Source organism: Tursiops truncatus, chromosome 13 (assembly GCF_011762595.2).
Source record: "Tursiops truncatus isolate mTurTru1 chromosome 13, mTurTru1.mat.Y, whole genome shotgun sequence".
In the NCBI taxonomy this organism is placed as follows: domain Eukaryota; kingdom Metazoa; phylum Chordata; class Mammalia; order Artiodactyla; family Delphinidae; genus Tursiops; species Tursiops truncatus.
Genome location: NC_047046.1, coordinates 83,125,681 through 83,142,860, shown reverse-complemented (window position 1 = coordinate 83,142,860; position 17,180 = coordinate 83,125,681). Strand labels below are relative to the sequence as shown.

Here is a 17,180-nt window from a genome sequence, read left to right as displayed (position 1 = left end):
CAATTCTGAGTTGTCCTTATACTCAGGCACATATATGATTCCTGAAAGCTTACTAATCATGGTGTGTTTAATATGAATAAAGGAAAATAATATTATAATTAATTGCTGTTGAATTACATACTCTATAAAGTTTGATTTAGTGAGTGGGTACTTTTAAAATACGGAATGTGTATTCTCAGAAAATAATTTCTAAACTCGGATTACTGTAAATCTGCTTACCAGCATTTCCCAAATGGCTGAATTCTACAGAATTTTGTCCTACAAACACAAAGCCATCTGGTCTATCACAATGCCAACCTGGTAACTCAAGCAAGCGCCACAAAGCCAATAGATGAGCTATTCACATACATCCCTGTTAGGAATCCAACTTCACATGTGCTACAGAAACAAATAAATGGGAAAGAAAAAATTTTCTGATAGAAAAATTAATTATCATAGCAATTCTGAATCGTCTGTATTCAAAAAATGTCAATCCACGGAATTTGATAAACTGGTAAATAGAAAAAATATATCGAACATTATAAAGAAAGATTATTTTCTGTTGTTTTGCTATATATTTTATATACATTATGTTGAAATTTAACCTTTTTTGTTTGACTTGACTAATTCTTTTATTATCATGCCTATTGTCATTCCTTTTACTTCAAAGTTGATGCATCCAGAGACTTTTTAAAGTGATTAGCCATGTTTTATATTACTGTCTCTATTTAGAAATCTTCATAAGACCCTGTACACTTTGAATGAATAATCTCAGAAAGGATGATACACATGTGAACCACTTACTATCCACTGTCCTTTCAGCTGTCCACAGGACTTTCATCTTTCCAGTTCTTCCTAAAGAAGCAGAATGCTTCTGACCTGCTGGTTCACTGCTGAAAGGCTATTTGCACCAGAAATCAAGGACTTAAAAAATAAATCCAACTACATTAAGTGTAATAATAAAGACAGATTGCTTACACATATTTAATACACAGCAGCTCCATAGGAAAACAAAAACATTGAAATGAAGAATAGGCCTCTTCAGTGGTAATACTGAGAATGTATAACTCAACGTATAATTGGGCATTGCCTAATCAGAAAGCAAGATAGTGATGGCTCTGAGGCCTGGAAGCCTCCTGTTGCCCCTGCCTCAACTCTAGCTGCTGGATCTTGAGTGTGTAGGGGCTCCGTGTTGCCTGGGGGTTTCCTGAAGGAAGGTCTTTAAAAGCCAGTATTGAAATCTACCAACACATTAAAAATTCCTGTTTACTGGCTACATCAGACCCTGTCACCTGCATATCAAACTTTGGTTTATAGTCAAGTGGAGAGACACATGTAGATATGGCATGAGACATTTCAAGACTTTCAAGATGTTTCAAATAAGTTATTTTAATAAATAGTTATATTTTTTGAAAAAGTGAATTCAAATATTACTCGCACGAGTGCTTTATTAATCTCATAAGATGCTTTCTGATAGCGTAATTACACACCATGTTAGTTAATTTGAAAATAGCTCTTTTTGTTTCATTTCCCTATGTTTGAATTCACTTTCAAAATCTGGGAGGCATATCATGATTATGTGCAACACCTATGAAACCCTGAATTAAGCTTTTTACTTCCGTCCAAGTGCATTTTAGTTGCCTAATTCAAGGTTGGCATGTTGATTTGGAATTATGATTTTTGTGTACCTGATTATACACACAAACCATTTTTATGCATCATATTGGAAGATAGACATATGTAATATTTGATTTACCATAATTCAATTCCATTTGATTAGATAATTAAAATGTGGCTGTAAACTTCATTGGAGATCAATGTCTTTGGGCTTTTAAAGGAGAACAGTCCACATTGTGAAGATGCTGGCTTTTCTGTTTTGCATTATTTTTTCACCAAAATTATTTCAATGACTCCATAAACCCTTATTCTTAGCATTTAATAAAGTTAGGTCTTTGACATTTCTTAAATATTCACTTAATATTGAATCAACTTTTTCTCTATTTTTCATTTAGGAATTTGGCTTTTCCTCAAATTTGATAGCATTTTTAAAATTCCACAAATGGATTTTCCTCAACCTAAGCATATCTTAATAAATAACAAAATATGATGATTCTTATTCCTTAATTAAAGTAATGACAAATTATTTATCTTTTGGTGGTAAAATAAATCATAGCATTTTATCTTCTTTTGAAATTTGTATATTTCAATGATGAAAATGAATCCTGTCAGATTCCAACTCTGGAGGGAGGTTAAATGAATAAAATCAGGAAAATATTCTGAATGCGAAATGCATCTGATTTGAGTCTCAGTTTTGTCCAACTTCGCTGAAGCGAGTTAGTTTCTGTATCATGCCTACCTGTGCATTCTTCTTCCTTTGGCTCATTTTTGGGATCATACTCATGGCCCAGAGGGTCCATCCAAAAAATTGTCAAATAGATAAAATAATTTTTAAAATCAGACTTGAATTAATTATCAGTTTCTTATCCATTTAATTAATAATTCCCGTTTCTCTCTTAAAGGTGGAATTAAGTAGCAGAATAAAATATATTATTAAAATAGCCAGAGATGTGTTTTTATAAACAATCTTGTTCAACAAATCAGAGCCCTTTGCTAATATAGAATTATCCTGATTAATTTTATTAATGAGTTTGTTTAAATTGTACTACGGATTTCTTAACTGAATTTTATTGTTCAGATAAACCCAACAATGTGATAGAAATAACAAATCTAGGTGACTGACGTCAGGCACTTGTAACATCTCAGCTTTTTTTTTTATTACGGCCTCTGGTTCTGTACTTTCTTATGTGTTATTAAAGAAGTAAATGCCTTCTTAGTATGCCTTTAATTCCTCAGACTTCAAACTTACTAGGGCTGGTTTCCAGAAGGTTCTTATTCCTGCACTAGTATGATCATAAAGTTAAACCACTTCTTTGCGTCCATAATTGTGCAGCCAACATGTTCCTGTTTATCCCCAACTTCTATCACCTCTCCAAACTCTGAAGCATGTCGTTTTACATTGGTTCATTCTTTGGAAAAAAAAATTTTTTTTGCCCTCTTCTTAATAGATACATATCTAGACACAAAATGTAAAAGTGGTCAGAAAACATAGCATATAAATTATTTAAAATAAAATTTTCCTTATTACATCACATTGTAAAATTTGTGCTCTTTATTCACTTTCTCCTGAGTTAAGTTTAATATCAATAGAGCCAGCGTTTTTCTTGAGCCTGTACATCTATATACCAGGATTCTTCCTAAGTGCTCTGGGGATGAAAATAAAAGGTGACGCACTAGTGGGAAGCATAATTATGGAGCCTTAGAGAAGGAAGGGTTCTTAGCGGAGCTCAATAAGGAAAATGAAGCTCAAAATTATTTGCTGAGCTTTCCATCTTGAAAAGCTAATTAGTTGCTTCCTGCTAATCTGGCATGGAAGATGAAATATATTCAACTGTCAAGAGAATACAATACCGAGAATGTTTTATAATAAAGAAGTCAGTAGCATAGAAAAGGGGGTAAAATGTATTCTCAGAGAGATCAAGAGATGCTTGATGAATAGTTGTTCTTCTAAGCAGGTCTTGAAGATTGAGCAACATTGTCAATGGTGGAGCAGGGAGAGATTTCCACCTAGAGAAGTTAGAGCAGAGAGTAGTCTCCCAAGGCCAAATAAATATTTGAGATGGCTGGAGCATAGGATTAGACAAAAGGAATAATAGTCAATATAGTTGGAGGAGCAGGTTGGCGTTTACATCATGATCTCTGAGTGCAGGCAATGCCAACCAAAAGACTTCACGTTTTAGTCAAAAAAGAATTTTAATGTCTCTTAGCAAAGTTGGGCTGAAAAACTATAAGTAGAATCCTCTGACAGCAGTGTATTTGCTAAACTGAGTGAAACTGGAATAAATAAAGGAAATCAAAGCAATACAGACACAAGATATTAAAAAAGAATAACCGATGGATTGTTAGATATCCAGAAATATCTGTCTTACTTTCTATTTATTTTCTACCATTTTTGTATTATTTCAAGATCATGGTTGGGTAACTAGCCAAAATACTGAGTGTTGTATGCTAAACACCATTCTGAGAGTTTTTCATGTAAGTATTCCTTTAGTCATCTTAGCAATTATTATTATTATGAATAATAATAATACGTGTTGTTATGGTTGTTTTATTGTTATTCCATTGTACCTATAAGGAAACTGAAGAGAGTTTTGGTAGCTTTTCTAAGATTGCACAATAAAAAATGATACATCCAGGTCTGAACTCAAGCTGATTAACCCCAGAATCAGCCAGCAATCCTACTGCTATGAATACAACCCTTTAATATTCAATATAGTATGTTTCACTGAAATAAGCTGATACGTATTCGTAGAAACCCCATACTTCTGTGTTTTCTCATCTGTAAAAATATGTATTATAGCAACTTCTCTCCACCCTATAGCTTTTGAGGACCAAATGACAATGCATTGGAAGATACTTTTTATACCCTATGATACATTATAAATAAATCATTTTTCCTAAGTCATGTGTAAACTTCATTTTGTAATGGACATGGGACAAATGTATCACCTATACAGAGCAGTAATGAAAACTAACTTCCAGCCTCCTCTTGTCCACAGTGAAATGTATGACTTCCAGAGTCCACTGATTCTTATTTCACTTGAATGACATTCTTCCCCAGTGCTTAGTTTATTGCATCATCTTATTGAACAATATTGAACTCCAGAGCTCCTAAGTGATCCCAAAAGCCCTAGTCAAACAGAAATACTAACACTTGACAGAAAATTCTGTTTTTCAATCCCAGACAACTGTTTGGTATACATTTGCATGATAGCCTAATAGTGGAATAAGCAAGGAAATAGATAGGTAGGTAGATAACTGCAGTCTCATAACCATAATTATGGTATAAAAATGTGGCGTAATGCAGTGAAAATAGCTTTTCAACAGGACAATTTCAAATTTTAGTTTCACTTCATACTTCTCACTTGCTCTTAAGGACGTTGTTGGAATCCTTTGAGCTTCGCTTCCTTTATCCTTAAAATAGAGTCTGTACCCAATAATGAAAGTTGCTCTGAAAATCAGAGATGACACCATCCATAAACAAACAACATGAAATTGGTGGTACCAATATAGGGGCTCTAGTTTTCACATTTGTGTCTTACTAGTTTGTACTCCAGAGTGGGCAAAATGTCTCCTCTATGCCTGACTTTTGTCCATCTGTGAACCAGTCATTGCTGACAAAAGTGGACTTCTCTACCTCCGTGATCAACCCTGGGTTTAGACAACTCGGGAAAAGCCCTCACCTTTCAGAGGTGACATCAGTTTAGGACAGGACCAGATGGAAGGAGCGTAGGGGTTAGTAGGTGGGAGAGAATGAGGTTAGCCTTTGCCTCTTAGCTCTTAGTGTGCCACCACCTGGCATAAATGAGGTTGACACTGGAAAAGACATCAACACAGATATGCTATTAATGATGTGTAATTGAGAACTGCTAATTTCTAGAATTTAAGGATTTGAAAGTAGGCATCAGGAACGAGCAATTTGGGGATCCTTCAAAATAATTGTTAAGTGCATAGTCAATATGGCTCTGCTTAGGTGAGCAAATGAGTACAAAAGTTACATTTAAATAAATAAATACATTCTTCTACTTGTCGCAGAGAAGCGCTGTCCTGACCTGACACGTGGCTTACGTTCCTTAGCCTTTCCTTCTAGAAACTACAGAATTAGGCCAGATTCAAAAGTAAACTTAAAGAAGTGTGGTTTAATAACCATTGTTATGGGCACATTATCTTTCTCCTTTTTTAAAAAAAGTTTAATTTGCAGGTTGTGTTTTCAAAATAAACATACACAAAATACAAGAATGGTAAGTTTTAGAACACACTAATTTAGAATAACATTTAAACAGAATTGCTTGACATACATATCAATTCAGTATACTTACAAACCATGGGTCTCTCTAGATTTTTATATTCTTACATATGCTAACTTTATGAATAAAACTGTCTTTTTTAAAAATCACTCTTTAAGTGGCAGCTTTTCCAAGTAGATCATTCTTGTTAAGATGGATACTATGAACATAGTTTCATACAATATACTTGCCCAACTTTCTGAAAGGACAGTCTTTTTGTGTTAAAAAAAAAGAGTAATGAACTCTTGTTAATTGATAATATTGAAGTATTTTATAAAATATTAATGCACTTGTGAGAAAACGCCTTCTCTCTCTACAAGTACTCCTTTTTTATAGCTAAGGTTTTTCTCCCAGCTATGTTGAGACTTTTATACGATACATATAGATATTTCCTGAGCCTGTGCTCATCCTTTAGTCACTTGTAAACAGGCATCATTTTTTGAAGGACTGTGCTGGTTGGTAAGAAGTTATATCTCATCTTCAAATCGACTCTGCTCTGAATTGGTAGGGCTGGGACTCTGCAAAGGAATCGTTCCCTCTGCCAGCTGATCCCTGTTCAGGTCTCCTAACAGAGGGCAGTAGAGGAAGATACGAAGACAGATGAGGACCTGAAACACTTTTATGTTTGCCTCCTGTTCCTGTCAGCATCCTCCAAGAAACAGAACTTGGATTCACCGGCAGCCTCCAGCCTCCTTCAGCTCTCGGAGACCAAGCCTCCAAGCTCCCCCGCAGAAGCATCTGCACCAGCTTGGCGTGTCCTCCTCAGAGCTCTGAGCCCTGCCATGGAAGGACTCCTTCTGGACTCTAGATTCTGAAAACTTCCATTCATTTCCGTTGTTTCCTCAGTCCCAGAGCAAGCCAGGCTCTGTATGGCTTAATATCGGCCACCTCCTTATTCCCTCTTCATTTGTCCAGTCTTCCAAACCTGTGTAACAGATTCCCAGGATCACAGCCTCTCTGTTGATGTATCTACCATGTCTTCTGTTTTCCTGACCCGAGGATTATGATTGATTTTAACTGGAATGTTTTTCCTTGCTAAGGGCTTTTTAAAATTCTTCCCTGAGATTCTTTTTACTTAACTTATGACAACTTTGCCTAATTAAATTTCACGCAAGAATGAAGTGTTTGGCTAAATTATTTCTGGAATATTAGTTCTATAGCATGAGACATTCAATTCTATATGAGAACAGATACAGATGTTAATGATGAGCAAGTGTGCCCTTTCATGGGGTGGGTATTCCTCAGTTCTCATGGGGATTTAAAAGGGAGAACAACAGCTATATTAAAATGACAGTGAGATGAAAAAGCATCATGGGTCCTCTTTCTAATTTATATTCCTGACCTAAACAGCCCTAGTCAACTCTTCTTAATTTATTTATGTGGACCAAAATCAATTCCTATGGACTTTAAATTTTTTCTTTATTCTCTGGGAGTAAAGCCCTTTTTAAAATGGTTGGCCAGTGCCTTCAGGAGAGCCTGGAGACCCTACCCTGGTCTGTTAGACGTTTCAGAACATTTTCTAGGAGGGTTAATAACTTAAATTCTAACTAATCAGCCGCAGAACTTAGAAAGTTAAAATTTTCTAACTTCAATTTTTCACAGGGAGTGACTTCAAATCTAATCACCTAGTGATAAGAATTTTAATCTTTGTAAAGTCAACCACCATCAAACTTTTATCTCAAGGAAACAGAGAGACAAATACATGTGGCTGACAGGTGCATTGAGTAATTTGACTCAGTCTGGGGTCTGTTAAATTTTGAGTCCCTGCAGTTTGTGACTATACAGAAGGAAAGATCCATTTTTCTGGCTTAATTGGATGAAACTAGAGCTTGTTATGATAAACTCCTTTCATACAAAAAAATATTCTCAATACTACTTAAATTTGCATTTTTCCCAGAACACCCACCTGTACATATTCCGGTTTTCTTAGTGAGTCTAGCCAACTTAGCCATTTCTGAAGGTACAAAGAAAAAGAGCTTTGTCTCAAAAGAGCAATGACCAGCGAAAGTGTGGCTCTGTGTTAAAGTACTAAAAATAAGAAACCATGGTTGAGTGTTCAACTTGTGTGAAACACTGTTCTAAATATTTTACAGGTATTTATCCAGTCAATCCTCATAACAACCTTATAAAGTAGTTATTTTTAGCTTTATTTTATAGATGTGAAAATGCAATCCCAAGAAGTTACATAAAATACCCAATCTCGTGTAACTAATAAATTGTAAGGCCTGGATTTAAACTTCGGAGGTCTAGATACAGAAACTATAGGCTTAACCACGCATCACTTTGCTTCTCATTGATTACCCACTTCTTAATTTTAAGAACTGGGAAATAAAATGTTAGCCACTAACTTAAAACCACTCTTCCTAACCTAGTGAGCACAGACAGAGGAGAGACAAGGAATAAAAGGTAGAAATAACAGCCAATTCTCCTTGAAAACATGCTTTAGGAATTCCTGATGAGAATCACTGCAGAAAAATAATGGGGAATAATCTTCATCTGTGGAATGATTGTAGCATGATGCATTGTACTGTCTAGGTTGCTTGTGATAAATGTATTTACAGTTTATGGATTTATGGTACAAAACCTGCTAAACACTGTCAGAGTCAGCATGTGACTATCTAAGTAATAAATGGCAATGTTTCCTAACTGAAATCTCTCTCTCAGTTAGCGATGCCCTACATGGCCCCCTTAGAGAGGTCCTATGCTTAAACTGTGTTGGGTGGTCCCACAGCAGCTATAAAGGACCGAGAGTCTTGTGTTTGCATCACAGGACTTCCACACTCTTTACCCTCAACTCATAATTACCTGTATCCTTTGAAGTATTAGTGAATTTTGATCCTGTGTAACACGTGATTCTTGTATGTCTGATTTGAGAGTCTGACCCTTTTTGCTGTATCAAGGAGTTTCCTGCAGTTCCTTCTTGGAACTTTTTGGAGTTCCAAGAAGCTCAGTGCCTAAGCTGTATGCTCCTTTGGCTCGTCTTGGCAGTTATCAGGGGCACTGTTAATTTATTCAACAAACATAACATAAACAATAGCAACTCATTTAATAAATATGGATTGCAAGCAACTAGGTGCATGAAACTGTTTTAGTCATAAAACAGATAAAAATATTCACTCTTTTGTGTCATGCAATCTAGTTAAAGGAAACATACAGTAAAGGACAAACAATAATGATAAAAAACCATTTGTCATGTTATGAATGTGCCTTGCCCAAAGAGTTAGGCATACTGGGGGGACAGAGAGTGTTGAGATACAGAATTGGTATTTTATGAGGAAAAGACATGAGCATCTCTGGTAGTGTAATGTTTGACCAAAGGCTTAAAGAAGCAAAATAGTGAGCTGTGAATATCTGAGGGACAATGTTTCCTGGAGTTCAGAAGAAGTTTGCCTGGTATGTTTGAGAGGACGGTGCGGGAGGAATGGAGTGAGAGAGTGACAGCAGTAAGAGATAAAGGGAGAAGCAGGTGGGCATGAGATCAGATAGGGATGATCAGGCAAACCTTAAGAAATTAAAGTTTATTCGGACAGAAATGGGAAGGGGCTGAAGGGTTTTAAGAGAGCCGAATATGGCTAAGCTCTACCTGGTCTCCTCTGTTGCCGTGCTGAGAATAGTTTATACAAGCGTCAGTGTTAAGGTCAGCGAGAGGCAAAGGCATTAGTGCGTCGACAGTGCAGGTGAGAGAGGACGGAGTGTGGTGACCTGTCAGGGAGAATCAGGAGAATCAAAGCCACTTGAAGTATCCAAGCCATGAAAGACATCGCTAGGAATTAAGGTCTTAAATAAGCTGTGGAAAAACCTGAAGGAGCAGAGTTCAGAGAAGTTTCACCAAAGGTCTCAGCCTGAAGCCCCAAAGGAGCTCTGATGTCTAGAAGATTCTGCAACTCTCAAGACTCTCTGGAAAACCCTACAAAACCATTGGCGTCTACAGAAGCAGACTGAGGAGGGGAGTTCTGAAAAACATGCCTGCACATGTGGAATATCATTACACACCCACGCCTCCGGCTGTATGTCTTTGGAGGAGTCTCTCCCATTTGGCAAATCTCACATGAGTGCCCATCGCTGACAAATCCTATCATTAACTTACACTTTCTAATATTCCTTAAATAGGAATTATTACCTGTTTATAGTCTTGCTTTCAGTGTAAACTTCTTTTCCTGTGCCATTCATTATTCAGTGGATTGGTAGAGAGGGAAGATAAATATTTGGTCTTACTCTCTCTCTGGAAGTAGAAGTCTACCTTAACATACATAGTTAAATAAATAATTAAATTGCTTATTTTAATATTTTTTCTTCCTACTGGTGTACCAGCTTTTTGAGGGAAAGAAGAAACTGTTTTCACTTTTTGTAACCCCAGAAGATAGCATCATTCCTGGAATATGCTAGATGCATAATTAACACTTTTTGGTGGAATGAAAAACTTTTCCATAATAAGAGGAATAATCGTAGGGCAAGCTAATGCTAGTAGGCTAAGAGAATCAAGATGAACAAGTAGAGAGTGTCTATTAGGGTGATCTACACTGAGAAAAACTTAATTTAAAAAATTTTGAAAAAAGCAACCTCCACTGAGAGAAAGTATCCATATGCAATTATGATTCAAATTTGAGTGAGTTTGTGCAGGAAGTATTGGACCAAAAGGGTGTAGTGTGAAGAAAAGAAAAATATATAAGAAGCAGGAATTTTAAAAGTGCATGCAGGGCACAGTCAGGCTTAAAGGAGCTGAAAAACATTTTGAGTATACCATTTCATTTTTTCTATTAGTTTTTTTTTATTTTTAATCAGGGAAATCTTTCAACTATTCATGATGGACTTGGGGAAAAAAAAGATTAGAGATTTACATTCTTCTCAAAGTTTACCAAGAATGATTGAATTCATATGCTTGTATTTTTTTTTCAGATACCATTACATTTCTTGGTGCAATTCTTTGCAAATAGACGGCTCAATCTTGTCAAGCTCTGAAAGGATGTCTCTAAAGATTATCTAAGAAGTTATTTTAGAAATTGTGCTTTTTGAAAAACAGCAATGCAATGACCACAAAACCCTTTCAGAACCAGACTGGATTCATTGCTTTCCATAGAGTATTCTCAATTTACCTGATGGCCGTGCTCAGATTAGATTATGGCAGGAGCTGGAGCTTGGTCACAGCAAAGGCAAAACAACACGTGCATCTGTTAGGAGGATCTGATTTCTCAACAATAGACACCTAGTTTTCTCATGTCAGAGTGAGCATTCTTCCTGAAAATGACAAGTTACTATGAAATAAGATAAGGTTAACTATAAAGTGATTCTTGGACACACATTGTTTTCTTTAATGGTATCCTGACTGTAATTCTGAAGGAAGATATTATTATATTCTCCATTTTACAGGTAAGCAAACCGAGTCTTAAAGAAGTCAACTGATTTATCCAGTTCACAGAGCCAAGAAATACAGGGACTCCCAGACGTTTCTCACTGACAAACTCATTTCTACCAAAATGATGACTTCATGTATCGGGCCCGGAGATGTGCTACTGTTTGATATACATTATCTAATTCAATTCTCAGAACCTCACTCTAAGGTGGATATAAGTAACCCCCATGCTTTTCCTTGGGGAATTGATGCTCATTGACACTATATGACTAATGTCAAGGAAAGGATTTAAAACCATCGGGAGGGTTAAAAAGAATAACAAAACAAAACAAAATAATATGCATGCATCTTCATCTCTATGAAAACTAACTGTCCCATCAACAGTGAGTTAGTTATTTGGTTTCTCTTTATAGGAATTAAGTTGGATTGCCTGTTTTTCATGAAGCAACACTCTCTACTAGGACTGGAAGCTAGGTTTCACAGTACTCCTTCCCTCTTTGGCTCAGGGTTAGAGTTTGTCAATGAGAGGAACTCACATAGGATTTGGAAGGAGGAATGGAGTGGGCGTCATTCGTCTCAGGAGGTCCCGGTGGGCAGATGCAGCGGCTTCTGGGCCATGTCTACAAGCTCCCACTTCTCCGCGGTGGTGACCAGAGCTCTGCCTTCTCTCTGACCCCTGTGCTTCAGTCCTAAGTCCTTACGGAACATGTCCTCAATCCTTCAGCTGCTGCCTTCCTGATCTGTACTCCTCACCTCCTCTCACATCTGTGGAATCCCCAATTCCTCTAGTAAATGCCTTATTCTCATAATGCTATAGAAATTCTACTTTCCTGACTCAACCCAGACTAAATACAAGTGGAAGATTTGTCCTGTGTACTGGCATTGCCAGTAGAGGGGCAGTGATTCTTTTCTGAAAGAAAAAGAATGTTCATTGGGTGGAATACACTTGAAATTTTTAAAATTATATATATTCCAATAAGTTTGCTTAATGCAACCCAGTTAACTGTAGGGAAACAAAAATAGAAAGCATCAGAGAAATATTCAACATGTTCGAGGAAGCCTGTGCCTCTAAAATGAACAAGTTTCCCTAATTGCTTTTTCTGATCAAGTGGTGCCTTTGGCTTTGACATGAGGGGAACTGTGCACAAACATGCAAAAGGATTTTGATGTCATAAAAACTGAAATAGTAACAATATTCTTATCAGTATCCAGGAATGAGACTAAGGATTTCAATACGCTGACAGTAACGTTGGTATATTACATATGACTATACTTTTAAAGTTTGTACTCTAGAGAATATATTTCACTGTTTATTATTAACACAGCTACCATTTATTGAGAACATACAACATTTGAGCCCACTGAGTTTTTGAGAAATTACATATAATTTTTGTGATAGGTAATGCAGTACAAGAACATGAAGATAACACTGTCAGGTTAGCACATATTTAAAAAGCCTGGATTTTTAAAATCATAGGTTGTAAAGCTAAGGTCTTACTATGTACCAAGTAGAAGCATATTGAACTATATATGATGGAAAAAAACACACCTTCTTGTGTGCAGAGTATACAAACCTAAACATATAAAATGATAGCACTGTCACTGATGCTGTCATAAAGATTAACGCAGAGGAAGTTTTTTGAAATCAAAACCTGCTATTAAATGCTCAATGCAGTTACCATTATGAGATTCAGGCCCATCTATCAGTATCCACTAAATAAAGATTAACAGCCTTCTCTCTATTGCCGGTGTTACTTGTTCCCATTCTATCTGTGTCTCCGAGGAATAAAAGAATCTTTCTCCATAATACTGCTGCAAAGTTATTATTGAATGGAGTTACTATCAATGTATACAGAAATATATAATTTGACTCTTAATAATCTAATCAAATAGTTATATACCGTGCTGCCTCTTTGTGACTAAAACAGATTATAGACAATGTTTTGTTACATGTAAGTGAATACTGATTCGTGAATTCAAAATACAACATACTGAGTACAGTATTTCCAAAGATGGCATGAAAAAGAACTAGGTCTATAATACGGAAATGTGTAGTGAACGTTTCCCACACGGTGTCATGGAGAACGTATCAGCGGCACGCTTGCAATTAAGAATATCACTTAAAATGACGCCCAAAACACCTAGTTTCTGCCTCTTTTACTTGAAATGCTGAATCCTTTGCAATCATCACAATGACTGTGATGAATTGCACGAATGCCCAAGAGGAAACCTACCTGGTGGTGTTTGCCTTCACATATGTTCAACAAGGTCATGCCAAGTGTTAATGTATAAAGCTAAAGAATAAAACAATTATCTCAGAAAAAAAAAGGAAATTGTTATTGTGTTCTTGGGAGAATTATATCTCGGTTACTTAACGCTATAACTTCTATAAGATCCACTTTTCCTGTTTACCCCTGTTGTTTAACCTTGATTTTGGCTAAAACACTGTTACTGGTCTTCAGTGCTCAGTTCCTTGTGTTTCTATCGGGTGGTGTTCACGCCCACATCCCTTGACTCACCTCCCTACTGAGATAAACATTGCTCCAATATGCCAACAATTAGTATAGAAAACAGTCATCCCTATAGACTGAAAACAGCATAGAAGGCAGGCACTATTTATGGTATGTTTTGATTACCTCTCTGTATACATACAGTCTCTAACATAGCTCCAGGGACATAGCGGGCTAACAACGTATATTTGGTGAATGAATATATATTCATTATATTATTCATCAAATGATATAGATACATATTTTAAATAAGAAGTTATGCTTAGGTTTTTTTTTTGTTTGTTTTTTGGGGTACGCGGGCCTCTCACTGTTGTGGCCTCTCCCGTTGCGGAGCACAGGCTCCGGACGCGCAGGCTCAGCGGCCATGGCTCACGGGCCCAGCCGCTCCGCGGCATGTGGGATCCTCCCGGACCGGGGCACGAACCCGCGTCCCCTGCATCGGCAGGCGGACTCTCAACCACTGTGCCACCAGGGAAGCCCTATGCTTAGTTTTAATTTCTTCTCTCTTTTCATATCAAGGGGCCAATGAGCATTTAAAATATTCTAGACTGACATCAAGATGGTTAACTTTTTCCATGTGATTTCCAGAACCAGGGCATTTTTCTTCTGCAATAGCTTGGCAGCAGTAAGTTATGACCCATGAACTCGATGGCTCATGCAAACAAACTCTTATTTTTCACTCTCCTTTCATGTCAGAGGCGGGGGTCGGCTCCTACACTTTTGTTCCGCATCGCTCTCATCCTGGAAGCTAGTCTGGGGGAGGAACCCTTTCTGAAGATACACTGTTCTCATGGGAGAGGAAAAAACAAGCGAGCTGGAGGCTATTTCTGACGCTTCTGCTTGGTCTTGTCTTAGGCCCCATGCACTTGCACTCCATCAGCCGAGCCTGTCACGTGGCCAGACCCAGAATCAGTGGGGAGGGATGTAAAATCATCTCACAAAGAAAGAGGGAGCAAACAGCTGGAGATAATGACATAATCCTCCTCTCCTCTCTATAAAATTGATCCTGTAAAGGAGGAATGTTTCAGAAAGTTATCCCCATTTTAAGAATGACATTCAAGGATGGGAATGTGTTATTCAAAAGGTTAATTAAAATCATAGGGGCTTCCCTGGTGGAGCAGTGGTTGGGAGTCCGCCTGCTGATGCAGGGGACACGGGTTCGTGCCCTGGTCCGGGAAGATCCCACATGCCGCGGAGAGGCTGGGCCCGTGAGCCATGGTCGCTGAGCCTGCGCTTCCGGAACCTGTGCTCCGCAACGGGAGAGGCCACAGCAGTGAGAGGCCCGCGTATGGCAAAAAAAAAAAAAAAAAATCATAGAAATCGGAAAGGTTTTTGTCATCCAACACATTGAATTCGAGCTTTACGATCAAAATATCTGTGAACTTTATAGCTCTCCTGGTTACTTGCCCTCTCTGCATCTTAGTGTCAGTATATGTTAAAAAAAAAAAAAAGAAAAATGAACAAAAATACCCACCTTATAGAGTTTTTGTGCAAATTATATAATAACATGTTTAAAAGTACCAGTGACAGCTCCAGACTTAGAGTAGCACATACTACCCTCCGCTGTCTCTCTCCCTCTTTCCAGCCCCTTCTCCTTTCTCTAAAATATCTTTTTTGCTCCCTCCTCCTTCCTGCTTTCTCTGAATTATCTTTAGCCTGGGAGAAACACTTCGTTTTAATTTCATTGCTTTGTTCAGTAACTTTTGGCTTCCTGAAGTCTGTCTTCCCTTAACATTTTTTAATCCCTCAGCTACTTGTCACCAACTACCTTTGACATTGAAAGGTGGGGATTGGTTCTCCACCTCGTGGTCCTGAGGCTTCAGCTGATTTTCATATCTTCCTGCAGGCAATATATTCTCTCAAGCTACACTATTAGATGAAAACCAAGCAGTGGTTTTGCTTTTTCCCTCTAACTCTAGAGATCTGCTAGGTCACTGTCATTCCTTCCGTCTTTTCCTGGATCCTCCTTCATAAGGAAGGTATTCAGAAACATATGAGAATACAGTCACTGGCAGCAAGAAACTCAACTTTTCAATTTCGTTCCTGAAGAAAAATCTCTTCTCTCCTGCCCACATTCTTCCAAAGCATTGCAGAATAAAGTGACTGTTTGTACTGTCTTCCAACCTGAAATAATTTGACACATTGCTTCTGAAATGAATCTAAACTTAAAGTCTAAAACGTTAACAAATAGAAGTAATGCTGTACCCATAGATTTCACAGCTTCGTGACAGTTTGACACTTTGCTGTACTGCTTCTCAGACTCTTGGTAAAAATTAAGTGTTTATTAGTTTGACTTTTGATTAGCAACAAAAAAAATAAATATGGTAAATATCTGAAGTATTATAATGTATGTGTAATTATATATGTACATGTTATACATATATAATAAAGCTTTGCAGTAAAGTCATTTGATTTTGTTTATGTAAAAATTTTCTCAGTTTTATATTTAAAAAAATATTTACATGTCTACTTAATCTTTCAATCATGGCTTCATACATTAAATTAATATTTATAAAGTGCAGACTCTGTGCCAGACACCTATCTTGTGACCTAGAAATTTAAATATGGACATTCATGTCCTCATGAGGAAGACAAGTAAATAGATAATTACAGCACCATAGATGCAAGCTATGTAGAGATATAAAGTGTATTTATACTTGTACAATATAAATATAATTGAGTATCGCGAAAGCAGCTAATTCCGTAAGAAAATTTTAAAGATATTTCCTACATGCCTGTTATTGGTCTGTTTGTTTTATATACATCGCCTTCTTATGAACTCGCAGTGGCAACCCTGTTCTCCAGCAGAGGCAGGGATCAAATGCAGTTTTCCTGGCCATGAGGCCTGTGCCACTTAAATGACTCTTAAACTGGCAGCCAAAGGAAAATTAGTTTTCCAGGTAAGCAGGCTTGTCAAGGGTTTTCCAAGAAGGAGGGTCTGCTGCTGGTGGTTGAAAAAGAGAACAGAGTTCCAGATACTGCGCCTGAGAGGTGAGACCAGCCCGTGAGCAGAAGCCAGGTTGTCTAATTTCCACGGTGGTGGACTTGCTCAGCTTACCTTCTTGTAAATGAATAGAACCACTCACCATTCACTCTTTTTTTTCTTTTTGGCCATGCTGCATGGCATGTGGGTTGCTCGTTCCCTGACCAGGGATCGATCCCACGCCCCCTACCTTGGAAGCGCGGAGTCTTACCCACTGGACCGCCAGGGAAGTTCACCATTCACTCTTGCAATTCAACCTTTGCTGAACACCATGCCAGATCTCGAGAGAGACAGTGAGGAACAGAAAGACTATGGTTCTCTGACTCTGAGAGGCTTATAGTCACTTGCTGAGGAGAAGAAAGTCATCGAGTATTCACACAAGCCACCGCAAGGGCGTGGGAAGGACAGGATCAGATCAGTAAGAGCAGAAAGCAGAGGTCTGATTAATCTGAACC

The 17,180-nt window shown here is 37.6% G+C and overlaps 1 protein-coding gene across 1 annotated transcript in view; it reads right to left on the bottom strand.

Annotated features, from left to right (window-relative positions):
* LOC101330221 (HIG1 domain family member 1A, mitochondrial-like) overlaps window positions 1-17,180 on the bottom strand; it is a 130,857-nt gene that overhangs the window by 1,308 nt on the left and 112,369 nt on the right. The window contains exon 2 of the mRNA XM_019936391.3: window positions 784-880. Coding sequence (XP_019791950.1) covers window positions 784-880 — 97 coding nt within the window. The remainder of the gene's footprint in view (window positions 1-783; window positions 881-17,180) is intronic.